This window comes from Periophthalmus magnuspinnatus, chromosome 24 (assembly GCF_009829125.3).
Source record: "Periophthalmus magnuspinnatus isolate fPerMag1 chromosome 24, fPerMag1.2.pri, whole genome shotgun sequence".
NCBI lineage: Eukaryota > Metazoa > Chordata > Actinopteri > Gobiiformes > Gobiidae > Periophthalmus > Periophthalmus magnuspinnatus.
The window spans coordinates 2,293,185-2,309,241 of NC_047149.1; the positions used below are offsets into that span (position 1 = coordinate 2,293,185).

General features: G+C 42.5%; 2 protein-coding genes and 1 non-coding gene across 4 annotated transcripts; all 3 read left to right on the forward strand.

Annotated features, from left to right (window-relative positions):
* The first annotated feature begins 243 nt into the window (after nt 1–243).
* Nucleotides 244–6,123, forward strand: LOC117392917 (ribonucleoside-diphosphate reductase subunit M2). The gene is made up of 10 exons (XM_033991083.2): nt 244–1,732; nt 1,842–1,910; nt 2,528–2,671; nt 2,897–3,013; nt 3,116–3,249; nt 3,322–3,416; nt 3,515–3,648; nt 3,775–3,879; nt 4,159–4,272; nt 4,715–6,123. The coding sequence occupies exons 1-10, from the start codon at nt 1,643–1,645 to the stop codon at nt 4,865–4,867; spliced, it is 1,155 nt and encodes a 384-aa protein (XP_033846974.1). The 5' UTR covers nt 244–1,642; the 3' UTR covers nt 4,868–6,123.
* On the forward strand, nt 4,406–4,523 carry LOC117393305 (small nucleolar RNA SNORD94). The gene has a single exon (XR_004543144.1). It is a non-coding gene; the product is annotated as a small nucleolar RNA SNORD94 (small nucleolar RNA).
* Nucleotides 6,124–7,777: 1,654 nt separating the features above from the next.
* LOC117392729 (galectin-8-like) lies at nt 7,778–15,862 on the forward strand. 2 transcript variants are annotated; one of them, XM_033990860.2, is made up of 9 exons: nt 7,778–7,895; nt 8,639–8,727; nt 9,227–9,434; nt 9,962–10,081; nt 10,439–10,489; nt 11,784–11,810; nt 11,914–12,002; nt 12,585–12,750; nt 13,666–15,862. In XM_033990860.2, the coding sequence occupies exons 1-9, from the start codon at nt 7,857–7,859 to the stop codon at nt 13,813–13,815; spliced, it is 939 nt and encodes a 312-aa protein (XP_033846751.1). In that variant the 5' UTR covers nt 7,778–7,856; the 3' UTR covers nt 13,816–15,862. The 2 variants fall into 2 exon arrangements, with proteins under 2 accessions (XP_033846751.1, XP_033846752.1); XM_033990861.2 differs by lacking the exon at nt 11,784–11,810.
* Nucleotides 15,863–16,057: the final 195 nt, after the last annotated feature.

Genomic DNA, 16,057 nt, shown 5'->3' on the forward strand with positions numbered 1-16,057 from the left:
GACAGGAAGTTTCACTCCGGCTGAAAATTTAGATTTGTTTATTTAAATTCATGCAAAAACTTATATCACTACTTGTACTAAATTTTAGAAGAACATTAGATGCTATGTAACATTTAATTTCTGATTAAGTTGAAGTAGATGAGTAAATAAAAGCCTCATTTTCATCTTGCAGTGGCGCTCTTCGTTTAGACAACATCTTTCACTGTTCCCCGGAAACGTAGACTGACAGCTGTTGAAGCAGAGCGCGGGGGAAGGGTGTAAACATCACAAAAGTGTCGTTTTTAGGAGGGAAATCCAACAAAGGGGTTACATTTAACAATGAAACAAGAAAATCTAAAAAGGTACGACATAACTAGAAAAGTAAAACATTAAAAAATGAATGCCTCGAGTTGAATTGAAGCTCGTTTTTCTCATTAAAAAGACGACTGAATTTTGCGATGTCAGAGTTTACACATTCGGAAATACAATGAATACGCCATGTTAGAATTAATGTCAAATAATCATCTAATAATAATTAAACAATACTATTATTATATAGTCTCATTTCTTGCACAGAAACCTTATATGCGGTGTTAAAATGTCATATGTCGCAGAGCCTTCTCCATCGCTGCCCCCACCCTCTGGAACTCACTACCTAAACCCCTCCGTGACTGCTCTGACCTCCCCACCTTCAAGAAAGGACTCAAAACTCACCTGTTCAAAATCGCTTTTAATGCTTGATTTTATGTTGTAAATTTTTGTGATATTTTATTATTGTTTCCACTGTGAAGCGACTTTGAGTGTCCTGAAAAGCGCTGTATAAATAAAATTTATTATTATTATTATCAATTCCTTTCTTACAGCACCCCTTTCACACCAGTAAAATGATCAGGTCAAACACTAGTTTACACATTTGCAAATACGTAATGCTTTTGTCATATTAATCCCAAAATAATACTTAATTTTTAATGCTGTCTATGAAGTTTAAGTTGCAGAAATTGCCTTATAATAGCACTAAACAATAGGGCTGTTAGGTGAAAGCGGGAAACAAGACTTTGCATCAGTAAAATCCAGTTTCTTCGCGTGTTAGTGTTGCGTCTGTGGTCAGTCAGAGAGTTCCGTAAGAGCCTGTTTTGATGCGTTTGTAAGTTTCTTTGGTTTGGTAACACTTTTCTCAGCCGTTTTCTTCTTTGGATTTCCCGCTGTCAAACCCGGATGTGACGTACTTTACGTCAGTTCTGATTGGCTGTCTGTCCTCTACCAGTTAAATCCCCACGAACCACAATATTCTGTTAAAAACTCCAGATAAATGCGTCTTTTCGTTTGACATTTGAGTGCGATGCGGCCAGAGCCGTATCTGTTGATGTTATTGTAAAATAAAGTGATTCTAAGATATCCCTTATTAGTTTTTGAGCCGTTTCCCTCCGCACTTTCATAAGCCCCGCACTAAACGTGAGCTCTGATTGGCTGCGTGAGATTGGCTTTACGTTCCAGCGCCAAGATTTCAATAAAAAGCGAGCGGACAAGTGGCGCTTCAGTCTCTCTTGGTCTTCTCCTCTGTCCGCTCCTTTAGCTTTACTTTAGCGCTTTTAGTTCCCGCTTTTATTTCCCACTTTTATTTATTATATTTATTGTTTCGTGGCGTTTTAACTGAACCGCAGAGATGCTGTCCGCGCGCTCTCCTCTGTCTGTGAAGAATGAAAACGCTGTGAGCAGCAAAATGAGCTCCTTGAACCTGGACAAAGAGAACACGGTAAGAACAAGCCCTGTGTTTCAGTGGAAGCAGCTGTAAATGTGGGATAGTTAATTTAGAAATCAGTCACTATGTGATTTTGAGCCCGGTTTCGTGTTGAATCTTGCAGCCTCCCAGCCTGAACAGCACCCGAATCTTGGCTTCGAAAACTGCTCGGAAAATCTTCTCTGACTCCACGGTAAGCGCTGCAAAAGAGGCTTAAACCGGCCGAGTGAGCCATCTCTGCGCCACACCCGCACTTTGGGAGGAAAAGTGTTTCATTTGCGCTAAAAGGCGGAGTTTGTGCAACTGTAGCGCCCAAAGTGAAGCATTTCTGGCGCCAACAGCTGATCACCAGAGGAAAGTTACTGACAGAATCTGTGGTTTATCCGCAGTGAAATACGACCGGCATCATTCACAGTGATCACATTTAAACCATTTTACAACAAACCAGAGCTTTTGGTTGAACGTTGAGTCTTTACTTTAGCTACAAACGATTAGACTCTTTACTTGGTCATTAAAACGGCCACAAGAATCAACTTAACGAGACACTAATTAAGATAAGACATTTGGTTCATTGTGAATATTTTGTTTTCAGAAAGTAGAAAGCACTGATGTCCCTCTCAGATGGAACAAAGCCAGTGTTCATGCATCAGCTTTACATTTAACTGTTCCCATCTCAGTTAAATATCAGGGAAATGGGATGTTATTTATGCTAAAGTGCCCATTTAGTCATTTATATAGAATTGAAGTAAATGCATATTTTGTTCCTCTGCTAAAAGTATCGTCATTCTAAGAGTAACTGTTCTGTTTCAGCCAAAGTCGGGGCACAAGTCTATGTCTCAGGAGGAGCCTCTGCTGAAGGAGAACCCACGGCGCTTTGTCATCTTCCCCATTCAATACCACGACATTTGGACCATGTACAAGAAGGCCGAGGCCTCCTTCTGGACGGCAGAGGAGGTACTACCAATACTACTACTGCATACTGCTATTTTTAAATACTATATCTAAGTACTGCATCTACTATTCCTGCCGTTGCCTTTTAAGGTATCAGATTCATGACCGAGATGAAATGTTGACCCACATTTGGTCCTGACCCAGTTCTGGGTCCAAACGGGTCCTGTCTCTGTAGTCCCCTGAGCTCAGACCTGAGTCCTGATCTTGTGAGGTTCTGGTCTTTTTCAGGTGGACCTGTCCAAAGACCTGCAGCACTGGGAGTCTCTGAAGGACGACGAGAGGTTCTTCATTTCTCATGTTTTGGCCTTTTTCGCCGCCAGCGACGGCATCGTCAACGAGAACCTGGTCAGTGCCCACACTGTGCACTTTAGACACTTTATACTGTCAGAGCAGGACTGTGATGATGCACCCGGTCCAGTCCCAGGACTAACCGCTCCTTGTATCCAGGTGGAGCGCTTCATGCAAGAGGTGCAGGTAACGGAGGCGCGCTGCTTCTATGGATTCCAGATCGCAATGGAGAACATCCACTCTGAGATGTACAGCCTGCTCATCGACACCTATATCAAGGACTCTCAAGAGAGGTGAGTTCCCCCCCGTCCCCACCTCCAACACTGTGCCCTGATGTCTAACTGTCCTGTGTGTCCTCTGCTCAGAGAGTACCTGTTCAACGCCATCGAGACTCTGCCCTGCGTCAAGAAGAAGGCCGACTGGGCTATTAACTGGATCGGCAACACGAACGCCACCTACGGTAGGTCCCAGAACTGCACCAGCTCTGTGGGTCCCGGTTTGGACCTGTCTGTTTAGGGGAGCATGTGCTTTAGTCCTGGTTTAAATCTCTCTATTCAGGGGAGCGTGTGGTGGCCTTTGCTGCTGTGGAGGGGATCTTCTTCTCTGGATCGTTCGCCGCCATTTTCTGGCTGAAGAAACGAGGCCTGATGCCCGGACTGACTTTCTCCAACGAACTTATCAGCCGCGACGAGGTACTTTTACTGTACCAGTGTACCGTAATCCCTCCTGTTGCTTGGTTAACCCTGTAGTATGACACTGAATCCTGATTGGCTGATCCTGTAGTATAAAGCTGATTGGTCGACTCTCTCTGTGTCCAGGGTCTTCACTGTGACTTTGCCTGCCTCATGTTCAAACATCTGGAGAACAAGCCCAGCTCCTCCACCGTGGAATGCATCATCAGGGACGCTGTCTCCATCGAACAGGTACTATACATTTTAAATGTTGGTTTAGATCACTATTTGAATAAGACTGCACATGTTAATGAACAGCAGTGCTGTAAACCTGTTTCACCGGTTCTTCCACTGGGAGGTCAAATCGGAGTACAAAACACACAAGGTCACACATAACATTCCAGTCACATACAGACAAATGCAGGTGTAACACTGTTTAATCTATCACTGCTATGAGCTCGTCCCTCGGACGACCCTCACGCTCTTCTGGAAACTCTGGACTGGGCTCTGAGCTTGTGTTGTAATTCTCAGGAGTTCCTGACGGAAGCGCTGCCCGTGAAGCTGATCGGGATGAACTGTGAGCTCATGAAGCAGTACATCGAGTTTGTGGCCGACCGACTTCTGCTCGAGCTCGGCTTCAGCAAGGTACGACTGAGGTTAGGGAGGACTGTAGTACTTGTATGTCAGGTGCGTTGGTAAGCTGCAGAGGGGTACAGACCTCAGTCGTAGTAACAATAGTAATACTTGTATTTGCTGTAGAAGTATTTTCTGTAGTGTTGGTGCAGTGATGAGCTGCGCAGGGGTACGGACCTCAGCTGATTATGGGAGCTGAGTCTGTGGTTTCAGAGACTCGGGTCACTGACGCCACAGATGAGGAGTACGCACCACTGAGCACCAGAAGGGGGAGACATGTAGTATAATGTATATGCAGTATTGTACAAAGTGTGGTTATAGTCCTGTTTTCATGTGTATCCGTGTGTACTGCGTAGTATTTGGTGCATGTAGTATAAAGTGTGTGTGTGTGTGTGTGTGTGTGTGTATACTGTATAAATTATAGTGGGTAACAGTACTGTTTGTTTTTTTTCAGTTGTACCGATCAGAGAACCCGTTTGACTTTATGGAGAACATCTCTCTGGAGGGAAAAACCAACTTCTTTGAGAAGAGAGTGGGAGAGTATCAGAGGATGGGCGTCATGTCCGGGACCAGCGACAACACCTTCAGACTGGATGCAGACTTCTGAGCAGCCAGGGTCAGTCTGTCTGACTCGCAGACAGCCAGGTGGAGTACTCCGTCTCGGAGAGCCAACCTGTCCCCACTGCAGCTAATCGCAGCACTCTAGAGACTGACCAATCAAAGACCTGCTGAAACCCTTTGAGGTCAACAAAGCCCCAAGTTTCATTTTGCACTGAACTTTTATCAAAATCAGACGTTTGCCTCAAAGTGTCTAGTATTGTCCCGATTGTTATTTTAATTTTACTTCTCAAATGTTTTTGTTTCAAGCTCAACTTTTCCACCCTGTCTCGTCTTACTCTACTGAAGATGAGACTTTGAAATATTTGAGGCCAGGTATTTTCTTTCAAACTGGTTAAAGTCATATGAATCAAGTTTTTAGATTCTTGTATTCTTCATGGGTCTGGTTCAAATAAGTGTGTATTTAAGTGGGTACTGCAGTAGCACTAACCTGAGAGGCTGGTGGTTGGATTCCCTTTCTCATAATCGCTTAAGGCCTTTGTCTTTGAAGAAGGGACCTCTAGCCCCACTTCATGTTCTGTTGTATTTGCTGAGTGAATGAGAGTTGTGCAGCTGTGTTTGGACCTTAGTAGAGTTTTAATGCTTTAGATGTTTTATATATATTTTTTCTGTACATATTTTAGTAATGAAATGAAGGACTGCTCAGTTCTAACCTGTCTTCAATTTAGTCACTCCACACGTTAGACAAAAACAAATGTGTTACTAGTGTTGATTCTGAAATCTCAAACTCAATTTCAATGCTAAAGAATGTACTTGATTTTGAAACCACTGTTATGGAAAATTATTACATTGCTTGGTGAATAATCCATTTGCCAAGCCTGGTGAGTTATGAAACATAAAAAGGTTTATTCTTTGTTACAACAGATGTGGACAGGGCCAGGTCTGCCCTGGCTGCAGACTGGTAGCTGCCCGTTCTCCCAAGCGAGGCTCTTGAGTCTCTGAGCATCCTTCCCAGACCATTTATACCAGAAAAACAAGCATACATGACAAAAGCAGGGTCACATCTGTTCATGACAAACTTTCCTGGAGGATGGGACAGAGCCTTCACACATGTGAATGTCTGGATCTGACAGACTGACACAGATGAAATGCATTTACATAAAGACATATAGGAATATTTTCTTCACAACATGACTGCAGTTAAATTTCCATGACACCACAATGACAATAACAACCCCTTTTTAGACAATATACTGTGATTTTCCACATTCATTGTTGGTACTTTGTGTTCTATTCCCATGTGTGTAATCCTCAGTGTGCAGTGGGTTCATAGTGGTCCATGGGTGTATAGTCTATGTGTCTTATACTTATGACACATACAGAGACATCATTATAAAAATATTCAGGAAAGGTTCATGTCTGTCCTGTCAGTGGGACTTTTTAATTCAATTCAATTTATTTTTGTAAAGCCCGAAATTACAACAGCAGTTGCCTCTTAGGGTTGAATAAGAGAAATGATTTAACCAACAGAAAGTTAGAAAATCAACAATGAAACAGGCATTCTTCAGTACCAGACAAGCAAATGAATCAACAGACAACAAGCAAATGGATAACTGTCCCAGAGCGCCCCCTGTCTTTAGACCCTCCTTCTCGGCAAGGAAAAACTAAAAAAGAGAAACCTGGAGGAGAACCACAGTGAAGGAGAGATCCACTCCCTTGGACTTGCAGCTGCAGATGTGTCCAGGACTAATGTCCATCCATTTACAGCTAGAACTCAATACCTGCTGAAAATGAGGGTCTTATTTCAATACTAGTTTTAGTATTTGATTTCTGATACTTTTGACAACCCTTGTCACTAATTGTTTTCATTGGAACCACAAGTAGAAACAAACATGCATTATATGGCTTTAACTTCTACAACTTTTGGAGAGATCTTCAACCTGCTTGTCTCCATAGAGATGTTCTTGCTATACCTGGAATGTTCCACAGTACGACATTAAACATTAATCTCCGTAGAGACAAATTAGAGGTCAGATCTGTGGAGAGGTGACCCTGCTCACAGTAAGAATACGTTGTTGTTGTTTTTTTGGCTATACCTTTTTTTTAAGGCAATTTCTAAGGTAAAGAGGGATTCTGTATAAAATATGACAGATATTCCACTTGTACTTGTGCAAATGAGCAAAAAAGAACTGTGTTCACAAACGATGGCAATAAAAGGATTCTGATTCTGATTCTGTAAGTGGAAGAACAAATCATTAAAAAATGTACAAAATGTGGTATTTTCAAACAGACACAAAAATGAGCCAAACTAAATGACAGCTGAAGGAGCCAGAAACACAAACGTTCAAATTATTTCATATTGTTACATAAAGCTCCAGTCACTTTAAACTCACTCACAGAGAGAAGAGGAACACAACTTTTACGTAAGTAAGAGCACTGTTATATTGTACTATATATTACTCGAGTAAGAATATTATCACACTGCACTGTACTCGAGTAGGAGTACTGTCACACTGCACTCTACTCGAGTAAGAGTATTGTCACACTGCACTGTACTCGAGTAGGAGTATTGTCACACTGCACTATACTCGAGTAAGAGTATTGTCGCACTGTACTCGAGTAAGAGTGTTGTCACACTGCACTCTACTCGAGTAAGAGTATTGTCACACTGCACTCTACTCGAGTAAGAGTATTGTCACACTGCACTGTACTCGAGTAAGAGTATTGTCACACTGCACTATACTCGAGTCAGAGTATCGTCACATTGCACTATACTCGAGTAAGAGTATTGTATATTGTATTAATATATGTTACGTAGGAAAAGTAAGTAGGAGAAATACTATGGGGTGTGAAAATCTAGAATTAAAGATATGACACATTAGGAGTCAATAATATATAATAATATAATATAATACAATACACAGACCAAATGTCATTTACTGCACGCATGCGCAGTCCAGCTCCACATCCCGGAAGTAAACAGCTGCGGCAGAGGCGAGTTTGAGTTTACATTTTAGATTTTAAATTTTGCTCCTAAAATGTCCTTTTCAAACCCGAGGCAGATCTTTGTGAACCCGGTAAGGCTTTTTCTCTGTTTGTCGGTAGTCATATTTCACTGTCTTTGTTTAAGGCGTTTAATAAGTTTATTCTTACGTAACGTCAGCGCTTTACAGTCAGCAGCTCCAAACTAAACCGTCCCGAGCACAGCCGAGTTATGCTTTTATCAGAGTATTCCTGCAGTAATCTCATGTTTTATAAGTTTTCTGTTGCCATGACGGTTTCACAGACGATAGTGATACATAAAATAAGTCATCGTTATTGATCTAGATCTGTCTGTGAGTGTTTGGCAAGACTAGGTTTAGATTTTAGTAGTCCTGGTTCAGTCCTGGTTCAGTCCTGGTTTAGATCTGGTTTAGGTTTGGTTCAGGACTGGCTTAAATGTTTTATATGACTCAAAAGATTTTAATGTGAGTCACATGTTTCACAAATCCTTGACATTTTTTCAGGAAACCCTGAAATTTCCACAGCATTCCTTGTTTTAGTCCTGCTTCAGTCTTAAACCAGACCTGGATTTGCTCTAGTTCAGCCCTGGTTTATCCCTGGTTTATCCCTGGTTTATCCCTGGTTTATCCCTGGTTTATTCCTGGTTTAGTCCCTGTTTAGTCCCTGTTTAGTCCCTGTTTAGTCCCTGGTTTAGTCCCTGGTTTAGTCCCTGGTTTAGTCCCTGGTTTAGTCCCTGGTTTAGGTCCTGGTTTAGGTCCTGGTTTAGGTCCTGGTTTGGTCCTGGTTTGGTATTCTTGTAATAGGTTTGATTTTCCAGGTGGTTCCATTTTCGGGGACAATCCTCGGGGGACTCGTTCCTGGAGAAATGCTCCTGATCCAAGGAAGTGTACCCTCAGATGTCGACAGGTTAGTCTTGGTTTAGTCTTGATTTAGACTTGGTTTAGTCCTGGTTCATCCTGATTCAGCTCTGTTACAGTGCATATTGATCATAGTTTTACATCAGTGAAGTGGCAGTTTGTTTCTTTTGAAAGAAAAGTTGAAAACAAAAGTACAAAAATACAGGTACAGCTATATACAAGTAGCTCTGAGTGGTAAAATGCCTCTGCCTATGTCAGCAACACAGGTAACTCCATCCAAAATGGGGAGACAATATAAGCACAAGGAACACCTTTTTCTGACTCATTTTAATTGAATCATATTATGGAATTGCCTCTATGTAGGTCACATCTGCTATCCCTGTCCAACAGGAAGTAAAATGATTCACCAAAATAAAATTAAAAAAATCTTCAGTCAAATCTAGAATCTAAAATATAATGATGGCATTAGCTTTGGTTTAGTGAAATAAGCCATCTAACCTGTCGTATGCACTTTAAGTCTTGTTTTATCCCAATTCGTTGTCTGTCAGGTTCCAGGTGGACTTATTGTGTGGCAGCAGTGTAAAGCCCAGAGCTGACGTGGCATTTCACTTTAACCCACGAGTCAAGAAGGGCTGCGTCGTGTGTAATTCTCTCACCAGAGAGCGCTGGGGAAGAGAGGAGATCCACAAAATCATGCCCTTCATTCCAGGAGATGTGTTCGAACTGGTTATCCTGGTCCAGAGTGATGTCTACAAGGTCTGCTCCTGTCTCTGCTCCTGTTTGCTCCTGTCTCTGTTCCTGTCTGCTCCTGTCTGCTCCTGTCTGCTCCTGTCTGCTCCTGTCTGCTCCTGCTTTAGTCTTGCTTTAGTCTTGCTTTAGTCTTGCTTTAGTCTTGCTTTAGTCTTGCTTTAGTCTTGCTTTAGTCTGTCTGCTCCTCTGGCTCTGCTCCTCTGGCTCTGCTCCTCTGGCTCTGCTCCTCTGGCTCTGCTCCTCTGGCTCTGCTCCTCTGGCTCTGCTCCTCTGGCCCTGCTCCTCTGGCCCTGCTCCTCTGGCCCTGCTCCTCTGGCCCTGCTCCTCTGGCCCTGCTCCTCTGGCCCTGCTCCTCTGGCCCTGCTCCTCTGGCCCTGCTCCTCTGGCCCTGCTCCTCTGGCCCTGCTCCTCTGGCCCTGCTCCTCTGGCCCTGCTCCTCTGGCCCTGCTCCTCTGGCCCTGCTCCTCTGGCCCTGCTCCTCTGGCCCTGCTCCTCTGGCCCTGCTCCTGCCTCATAGATATCATATTTTTCAGGTTGCGGTGAATGGGGCTCATTTGCTGGAGTTCAAACACAGAGTGGAGCTGAACAGAGTCGACACGCTGCTGATCCAGGGAAAAGTCCAAATCCAAGCCATCGCTGTACTCCCAAACCAGGTCTGGGCTTAGTCCTGGTTTAGTCCTGGCTTAGTCCTGGCTTAGTCCTGGCTTAGTCCTGGCTTAGTCCTGGCTTAGTCCTGGCTTAGTCCTGGCTTAGTCCTGGCTTAGTCCTGGCTTAGTCCTGGCTTAGTCCTGGCTTAGTCCTGGCTTAGTCCTGGCTTAGTCCTGGTTTAGTCCTGGCTTAGTCCTGGCTTAGTCCTGGCTTAGTCCTGGCTTAGTCCTGGCTTAGTCCTGGCTTAGTCCTGGCTTAGTCCTGGCTTAGTCCTGGCTTAGTCCTGGCTTAGTCCTGGCTTAGTCCTGGTTTAGTCCTGGCTTACTCCTGGCTCAAACTAATTAAACATATTTCTGTTTCAGAGCACCGTTTCTTCGTCAGAGGCACAAAACATAAAATCTACAGAATCCAGTGTAAGAACTGCTGCTCAGGATTAAGTCCCCACCTGAAATACATATCTCAGAATCATAAGGGTTGTTCTTGCATGAACACAATACTGTGCAGTGTTTTGTCATTAATTTATAAAAATATACTGTCTTTATGATTTGAACTCACAATAATTATATAATCTCAATTAAAGAACATTCTGGTCTCTGCTGTAAAAATAAGTGATAGATGATACATATGAATAACACTACTCACGTCTTCAATGATGATGAGCATGTAATGACAGTTTGGCTACATCTAGTGGAGAAAAAAAGCATAACCAGAGAAAACTGAATTGGCAAATAATCTTAACACTGCAAGATCTGTATTTGTTTGTTTGTTTGTAAATTAATGAACATGTAAATCTGTCAACTGGACAAATCGTTGCAAGAGTGAAGATGTTTCACTCTTACAACGATTTGTCTAGTTGACAGGTTTAAACTTTGTCTTTTGCTATGGATTAGACCTGGATGACTGAGGGATTACACAGACATAGGTTAAAACAATGTACAAACAAAGTAAAATTCAATTCTGTCACTGTACAAAAAGGTTTGGAGTCTATAGGTGATGTCACCCTCCCTTAGTCCACTTCTCTATACAGTCTATGTTTTAGTCCTGGTTTAATCCTTGTTTTAGCCCCCGCTTTTGTCCAAAATTTAGTCCTGCTTTAGGCCTACTCCAGGTGTTGGTTTAATCCCACTTAAGCCTTTTTTCAGTTCTGGTTTAGCTCCAGGTTTAGTCCTAGTCTTGCTTGAGTCCCGATCTCATCATGTGTAGGTTTGGGTCTGAGGATGGAGTTATAAGTAGGAGATAGATGATGTCTGTCATTCCTGTTCAGAGAAGGATTGTCTTTTCTAACAAAAATAGCTTTTTTAACTCTCCTCTCAAACCATTTTTCTCTGGATAAGATCTGTACCTCACTATCTTCAAAGGACTGGTTAGTGTCTTTGAGATGGAGATGTATGGCAGACTGAGGGTCCAGAGGAGCTCAATCTTCCAATATTCTGCTGGTGTGAGAGCTTCCATTAGGGCCTTGTTGACAGAATTGAATTTTTTTTTGTTGTTGCTGTAAATCATAACTAGATGATGGAGGGCTTACACAGAAATCTACAAATAAAACAATTTCCAACTATTTGTATACACAGACATACAGCATATGTACAAGGCAGAACATGAAGCGCTCGTAGAGAGTGTCAGTGTGAGCCCAGAATAAAAAAAACACTCAAAGATCCAATATTTGAGTCATTTCTCAGTAGATGTTTTTTCCTTCCTTTTTTTCAGTCAGCGCTCTGCTCAAACGGAGAGCTGGTCAGTCACATTTCAGACACAGATATGTTTTGTATTTGATTTGGTATAGATTTTCTTGTTGTTTGTTGGTGTAATCAAATGACAGATTTTTGTGTTGTTCCAGAGTGTTCCTTTCCAAGCCGAGATCGTAAAAGGCCTGAGTCCCGGACGCAGCATCACCATCAAAGGAAGAACCAGCCCCAACGCTCAGAGGTAAGACCCCCTTTAGACCTTTTTTTGTCCTGGCTTAGATCTTTTTTAGATCTGCTTTATTCCTGCTTTAGGTGTGGTCCAGTTCTTTGTTCTTTCTGTCCGAGTTTAATCTCTGGGCTAACCTTGGTCTAGTCCTGCTTTAGTCCTGCATTAGTCTTAGCCTAACCCTGGTGTTTTTTCAGTCTCTCTGCTTCAGTCCTGGTTCAGTCCTGGTTTAGTCCTCTTCAGTCTTCTTCAGTCTCTGTGTAAACCTGGCTCTGCTTTAGCCCCGGTCTAGTCCCGGTCTAGTCCCGGTCTAGTCCCGGTCTAGTCCCGGTCTAGTCCCGGTCTAGTCCCGGTCTAGTCCCGGTCTAGTCCCGGTCTAGTCCCGGTCTAGTCCCGGTCTAGTCCCGGTCTAGTCCCGGCCTCTCTGTAGTCTCTGTGTAAGCCTGGTTCTGCTTTAGTCCTGTTTTAGGTCTTGTTTTCATCCTGGTTTAATCTTAGTTTAGTCCTGGCTTAGTCCTGGTCTAGTCCTGGTCTCTCTCAAGTCTTGGTGTAAACCTGGTCCTGGTCTAGTCCCGGTCTAACCCGGTCTCTCTCCAGTCTCGGTGTAAACCTGGCTGTTGGGGGGAGCAGCGCCATTGCACTGCACTTGAATCCGCGTCTGAAGCAGAGAAACTTTGTGAGGAACTCGTTTCTGTTTGATTGTTGGGGTCCAGAGGAGACCGAGATCCAAGACTTCCCCTTCGAACCCGACCAGTACTTTGAGGTAAGTGAGTCCCAAACCACTTTATTTCTGGTTTTAGTCCATAGACTGTGTGTATAAAAGAATGTAGCTAGCCTGCTAGCCCCTGAGTTCCAACTAGGAAGTGAACATGGGTGCGAAGTGGTTCTGTCGAGGCTCTCATTATTTCACTAATTTGTCCCTAAATGAAGATATGAACATGAATAACAAACCAATTCAGCACCGGTTTCCCCCAAGGTTGCTAGCATTAACAACAGGTTGATTGATAGCCTCATTGCCAAGTGCGTGCTCATTGCCAAACCAGCTTTTTGGTTTAACATTTAGATTTCCAAAAATGGTCCTTGATTTCAACCGACCGCTATAGGTGATGTCACACTTCCTTAGTCCACTTCTTTATACAGTCTATGTTTTAGTCCTGGTTTAATCCTTGTTTTAGCCCCTGCTTTTTTCCAAAATTTAGGCCTACTCCAGGTGTTGGTTTAATCCCACTTAAGCCTTTATTCAGTTCTGGCTTAGCTCTGGGTTTAGTCCTAGTCTTGTTTGAGTCCTGATCTCATCCTTTAGGCCTGATTTGGTATAGCCCCAGTTTAGTCCCAGTTTAATTCTGGTTCTGCTCTGGTTTAGTTCTAGGACTAAACCGGGACTGAATCGGGACTGAATCGGGACTGAATCGGGACTAAATCGGGACTAAATCGGGACTAAATCGGGACTAAATCGGGACTAAATCGGGACTAAATCGGCACTAAACCGGCACTAAACCGGCACTAAACCGGCACTAAACCGGCACTAAACCGGCACTAAACCTGTTTCAGCCCTGGTCTTGACCCGGTCTTGACCCGGTCTTGACCCGGTCTTGACCCGGTCTTGACCCGGTCTTGACCCGGTCTTGACCCGGTCTTGACCCGGTCTTGACTCGGTCTCGACCCGGTCTCTCCTCAGATGATCATCCTGTGTGAGGCCTCTCAGTTCCGGGTGGCAGTGAACGGAACTCATCAGTTTGAGTACAAACATAGAGTCCAGGATCTGAGCCGGGTCACAGTCCTCACCTTGACGGGAGACCTGAGCCTGGAGGAGGTGCGTCTGCTGTGAGGTCACGAGAGGTCATCACCACTGCCTTCCGCTGATACAACCCCGATACACTGGGAGACATCTTGGAGACTTTCTGACCCCAAGACCCAACCAACTTCTGCAGGTCTTCAGTGATTCTGGGATCAAACCCAAAACCTTTTCACAAAGAGGCAAGAGCACTAACCACTCTGCCACTGTGCACCTTATATTTTGAAGTTATATTTTTCTTTCACTAATCTTTTGAATCTGCACTTCAGTAGGTTGTGTTCATGTACATTTGAAACATAAGCATATTTGTATAAAAAGCCTGATCTAAAATGGAGCTAAATATAAAAACTAACTAATAATTTCAGTAGTATTTTTCATACTTTATATTTAGTACATATTTGACAGAAATAGAGAAATTGCCTGTGATCCAGAAGACACACTTCTCCAATACTTTACGGTATGAGTTTGGTCACCGGTGAGATGGCTGTGATTGACAGGTGTATTAGCCAATCAGGTACATGGATGGTCTGTCTGTATCAAAACAAATATGGCTGCTCATGAAGAAAAAAAAAATCAATGAAAAATGCAAAAGTATCACAGGCGATTTCTGCAAAATTAATGAGCAAAGCACTATTGTTCATCTGATGGAGAGAAATGTCATTTTGTCTGTAAATGATTGGTAACCAATCGGCTTCTTTGTTTCACATCAATCTGATTGGTTGATCATGTTTGGCTCTGGCTTGAGAAGCGACGGAGGGAGTGGTGACCAGACTCCGTCTGTATCTGTTTTTTTATACAGAGGGATATCTGGTCAGACAGAGGTATGAGTCTGGAGAAATCCTGTCACTGTCCTCCAACAAAGAGTGAGATGAGATCATAGACCCTGAACACACCCTACTGTAAAGCATGTAAATAAACTGCATTTCCAAGTAAATCTGAAGGACCAATGTTTGTCAAAGCTGAACCTGTGTGTTTTAAAGTGCATATGACTGATTAGACCACACATTTTACTACACCATAAATAACTTAAGTTTTAAGTATGTTGTTGAAGTTTATAATTTTACTTCCTGGTAGGACACACGCAGCTGATGTGGAATTACCTTCATACATATGTGTATGTCAGTTACCTAGCAGACATATTGAAAACTTGGGCCAGAAAAGTGTCAGAAAAATGTCTTCCTTGTGTGTAAACTGGATGGATTTGATGACAGTTGATGACACGATCTGGTACAATCCCACCAAACCAAGTCAGAATTAGAAAAATATATTAATCTGTCAAATGCACTTTAAATTCATGTTTGGCAAACACTTTATGAATGTTTTGGCACATTTAAGATTTGTATTTGAGATTAGTCTTGCAGTGTTTTACCAGCTGTAGAACAATAAACATTTGAATCTAATGTGAGTCAACACACATCACTACACTTATTAGAGAAGACGAGTTATAGTTTAATGTGCTTTCCCAGAAAAAAAAAACAGATTATCATTTTATATTGAATTGTACATCACAGTAATGATCTAGAAGTGTTTTAAAAGGAACTGGTCCAGAGAAGTGGGTGGGCTAGGGGATAGATGGCATACTGTCTCAGGGCTCAAACCTTGAATCTAGGATTTACATTACTGAAATATGAATCAAAATACAAGTCAGTTTTAACTGGTTTCCTTTAATGGCACAGCTGTGGCTCAGTGGTTGAGCTACAGCACATATGCAGAACCAAGCCAGTTCTGGTCCACAGCTGATAGGTCAAATGCAGTTAACAATTTAAAATGCATTTGACAGACTTTGACAATTATCTAATTTTGTCTTAAGTTGGTGGGATAATACCTTTTGTAAATATAAATTATAGTTTTACACAAATCAAGAAGCAGTTTGACAAGAAAACTTGAGAAATATGTTAAATGATAGAAAATAGATTAATGTCACACCATGGATCTTTGTGATTTTACATCTCGGCATCACATGGGGAGAAATGTTCAGCACAACAACTATGATTTCAATGTTATCTTTTTTTTGTCAAATGTTAATTTCTGTGTACATTAAAGTTTTAGCTGACTTTATAAACAGTTTGTAGGTAACGCTTACAGAGTACCCTAGTGTGATGATTTCAAACCAGAAAGTAAAATTGGAAACCCCCCCAAAAAAAGTCCAAGTGGAATTTTAAAAACAATTTTTAATAAAATCTTAAACATACTCACCTTAAGTATGTAGTAAAATAAGTAATCTAATCTGTCATAGGCGCTTTAAAGCAGACACCAGCCTTGTGTTAATGGGATG

What these genes read in the sequence shown, in the direction of transcription:
- LOC117392917 (XM_033991083.2), top strand. Translation starts at nt 1,643, where the DNA reads ATGCTGTCCGCGCGCTCTCCTCTGTCTGTGAAGAATGAAAACGCTGTG. An exon ending in ACGCTGTCTCCATCGAACAG is followed by an intron (nt 3,880 to 4,158) that starts GTACTATACATT and finishes TGTAATTCTCAG; the next exon opens with GAGTTCCTGACGGAAGCGCT. An exon ending in TCGAGCTCGGCTTCAGCAAG is followed by an intron (nt 4,273 to 4,714) that starts GTACGACTGAGG and finishes GTTTTTTTTCAG; the next exon opens with TTGTACCGATCAGAGAACCC.
- LOC117392729 (XM_033990860.2), top strand. Translation starts at nt 7,857, where the DNA reads ATGTCCTTTTCAAACCCGAGGCAGATCTTTGTGAACCCG. An exon ending in TCGCTGTACTCCCAAACCAG is followed by an intron (nt 10,082 to 10,438) that starts GTCTGGGCTTAG and finishes TTTCTGTTTCAG; the next exon opens with AGCACCGTTTCTTCGTCAGA. An exon ending in AACCCGACCAGTACTTTGAG is followed by an intron (nt 12,751 to 13,665) that starts GTAAGTGAGTCC and finishes GTCTCTCCTCAG; the next exon opens with ATGATCATCCTGTGTGAGGC.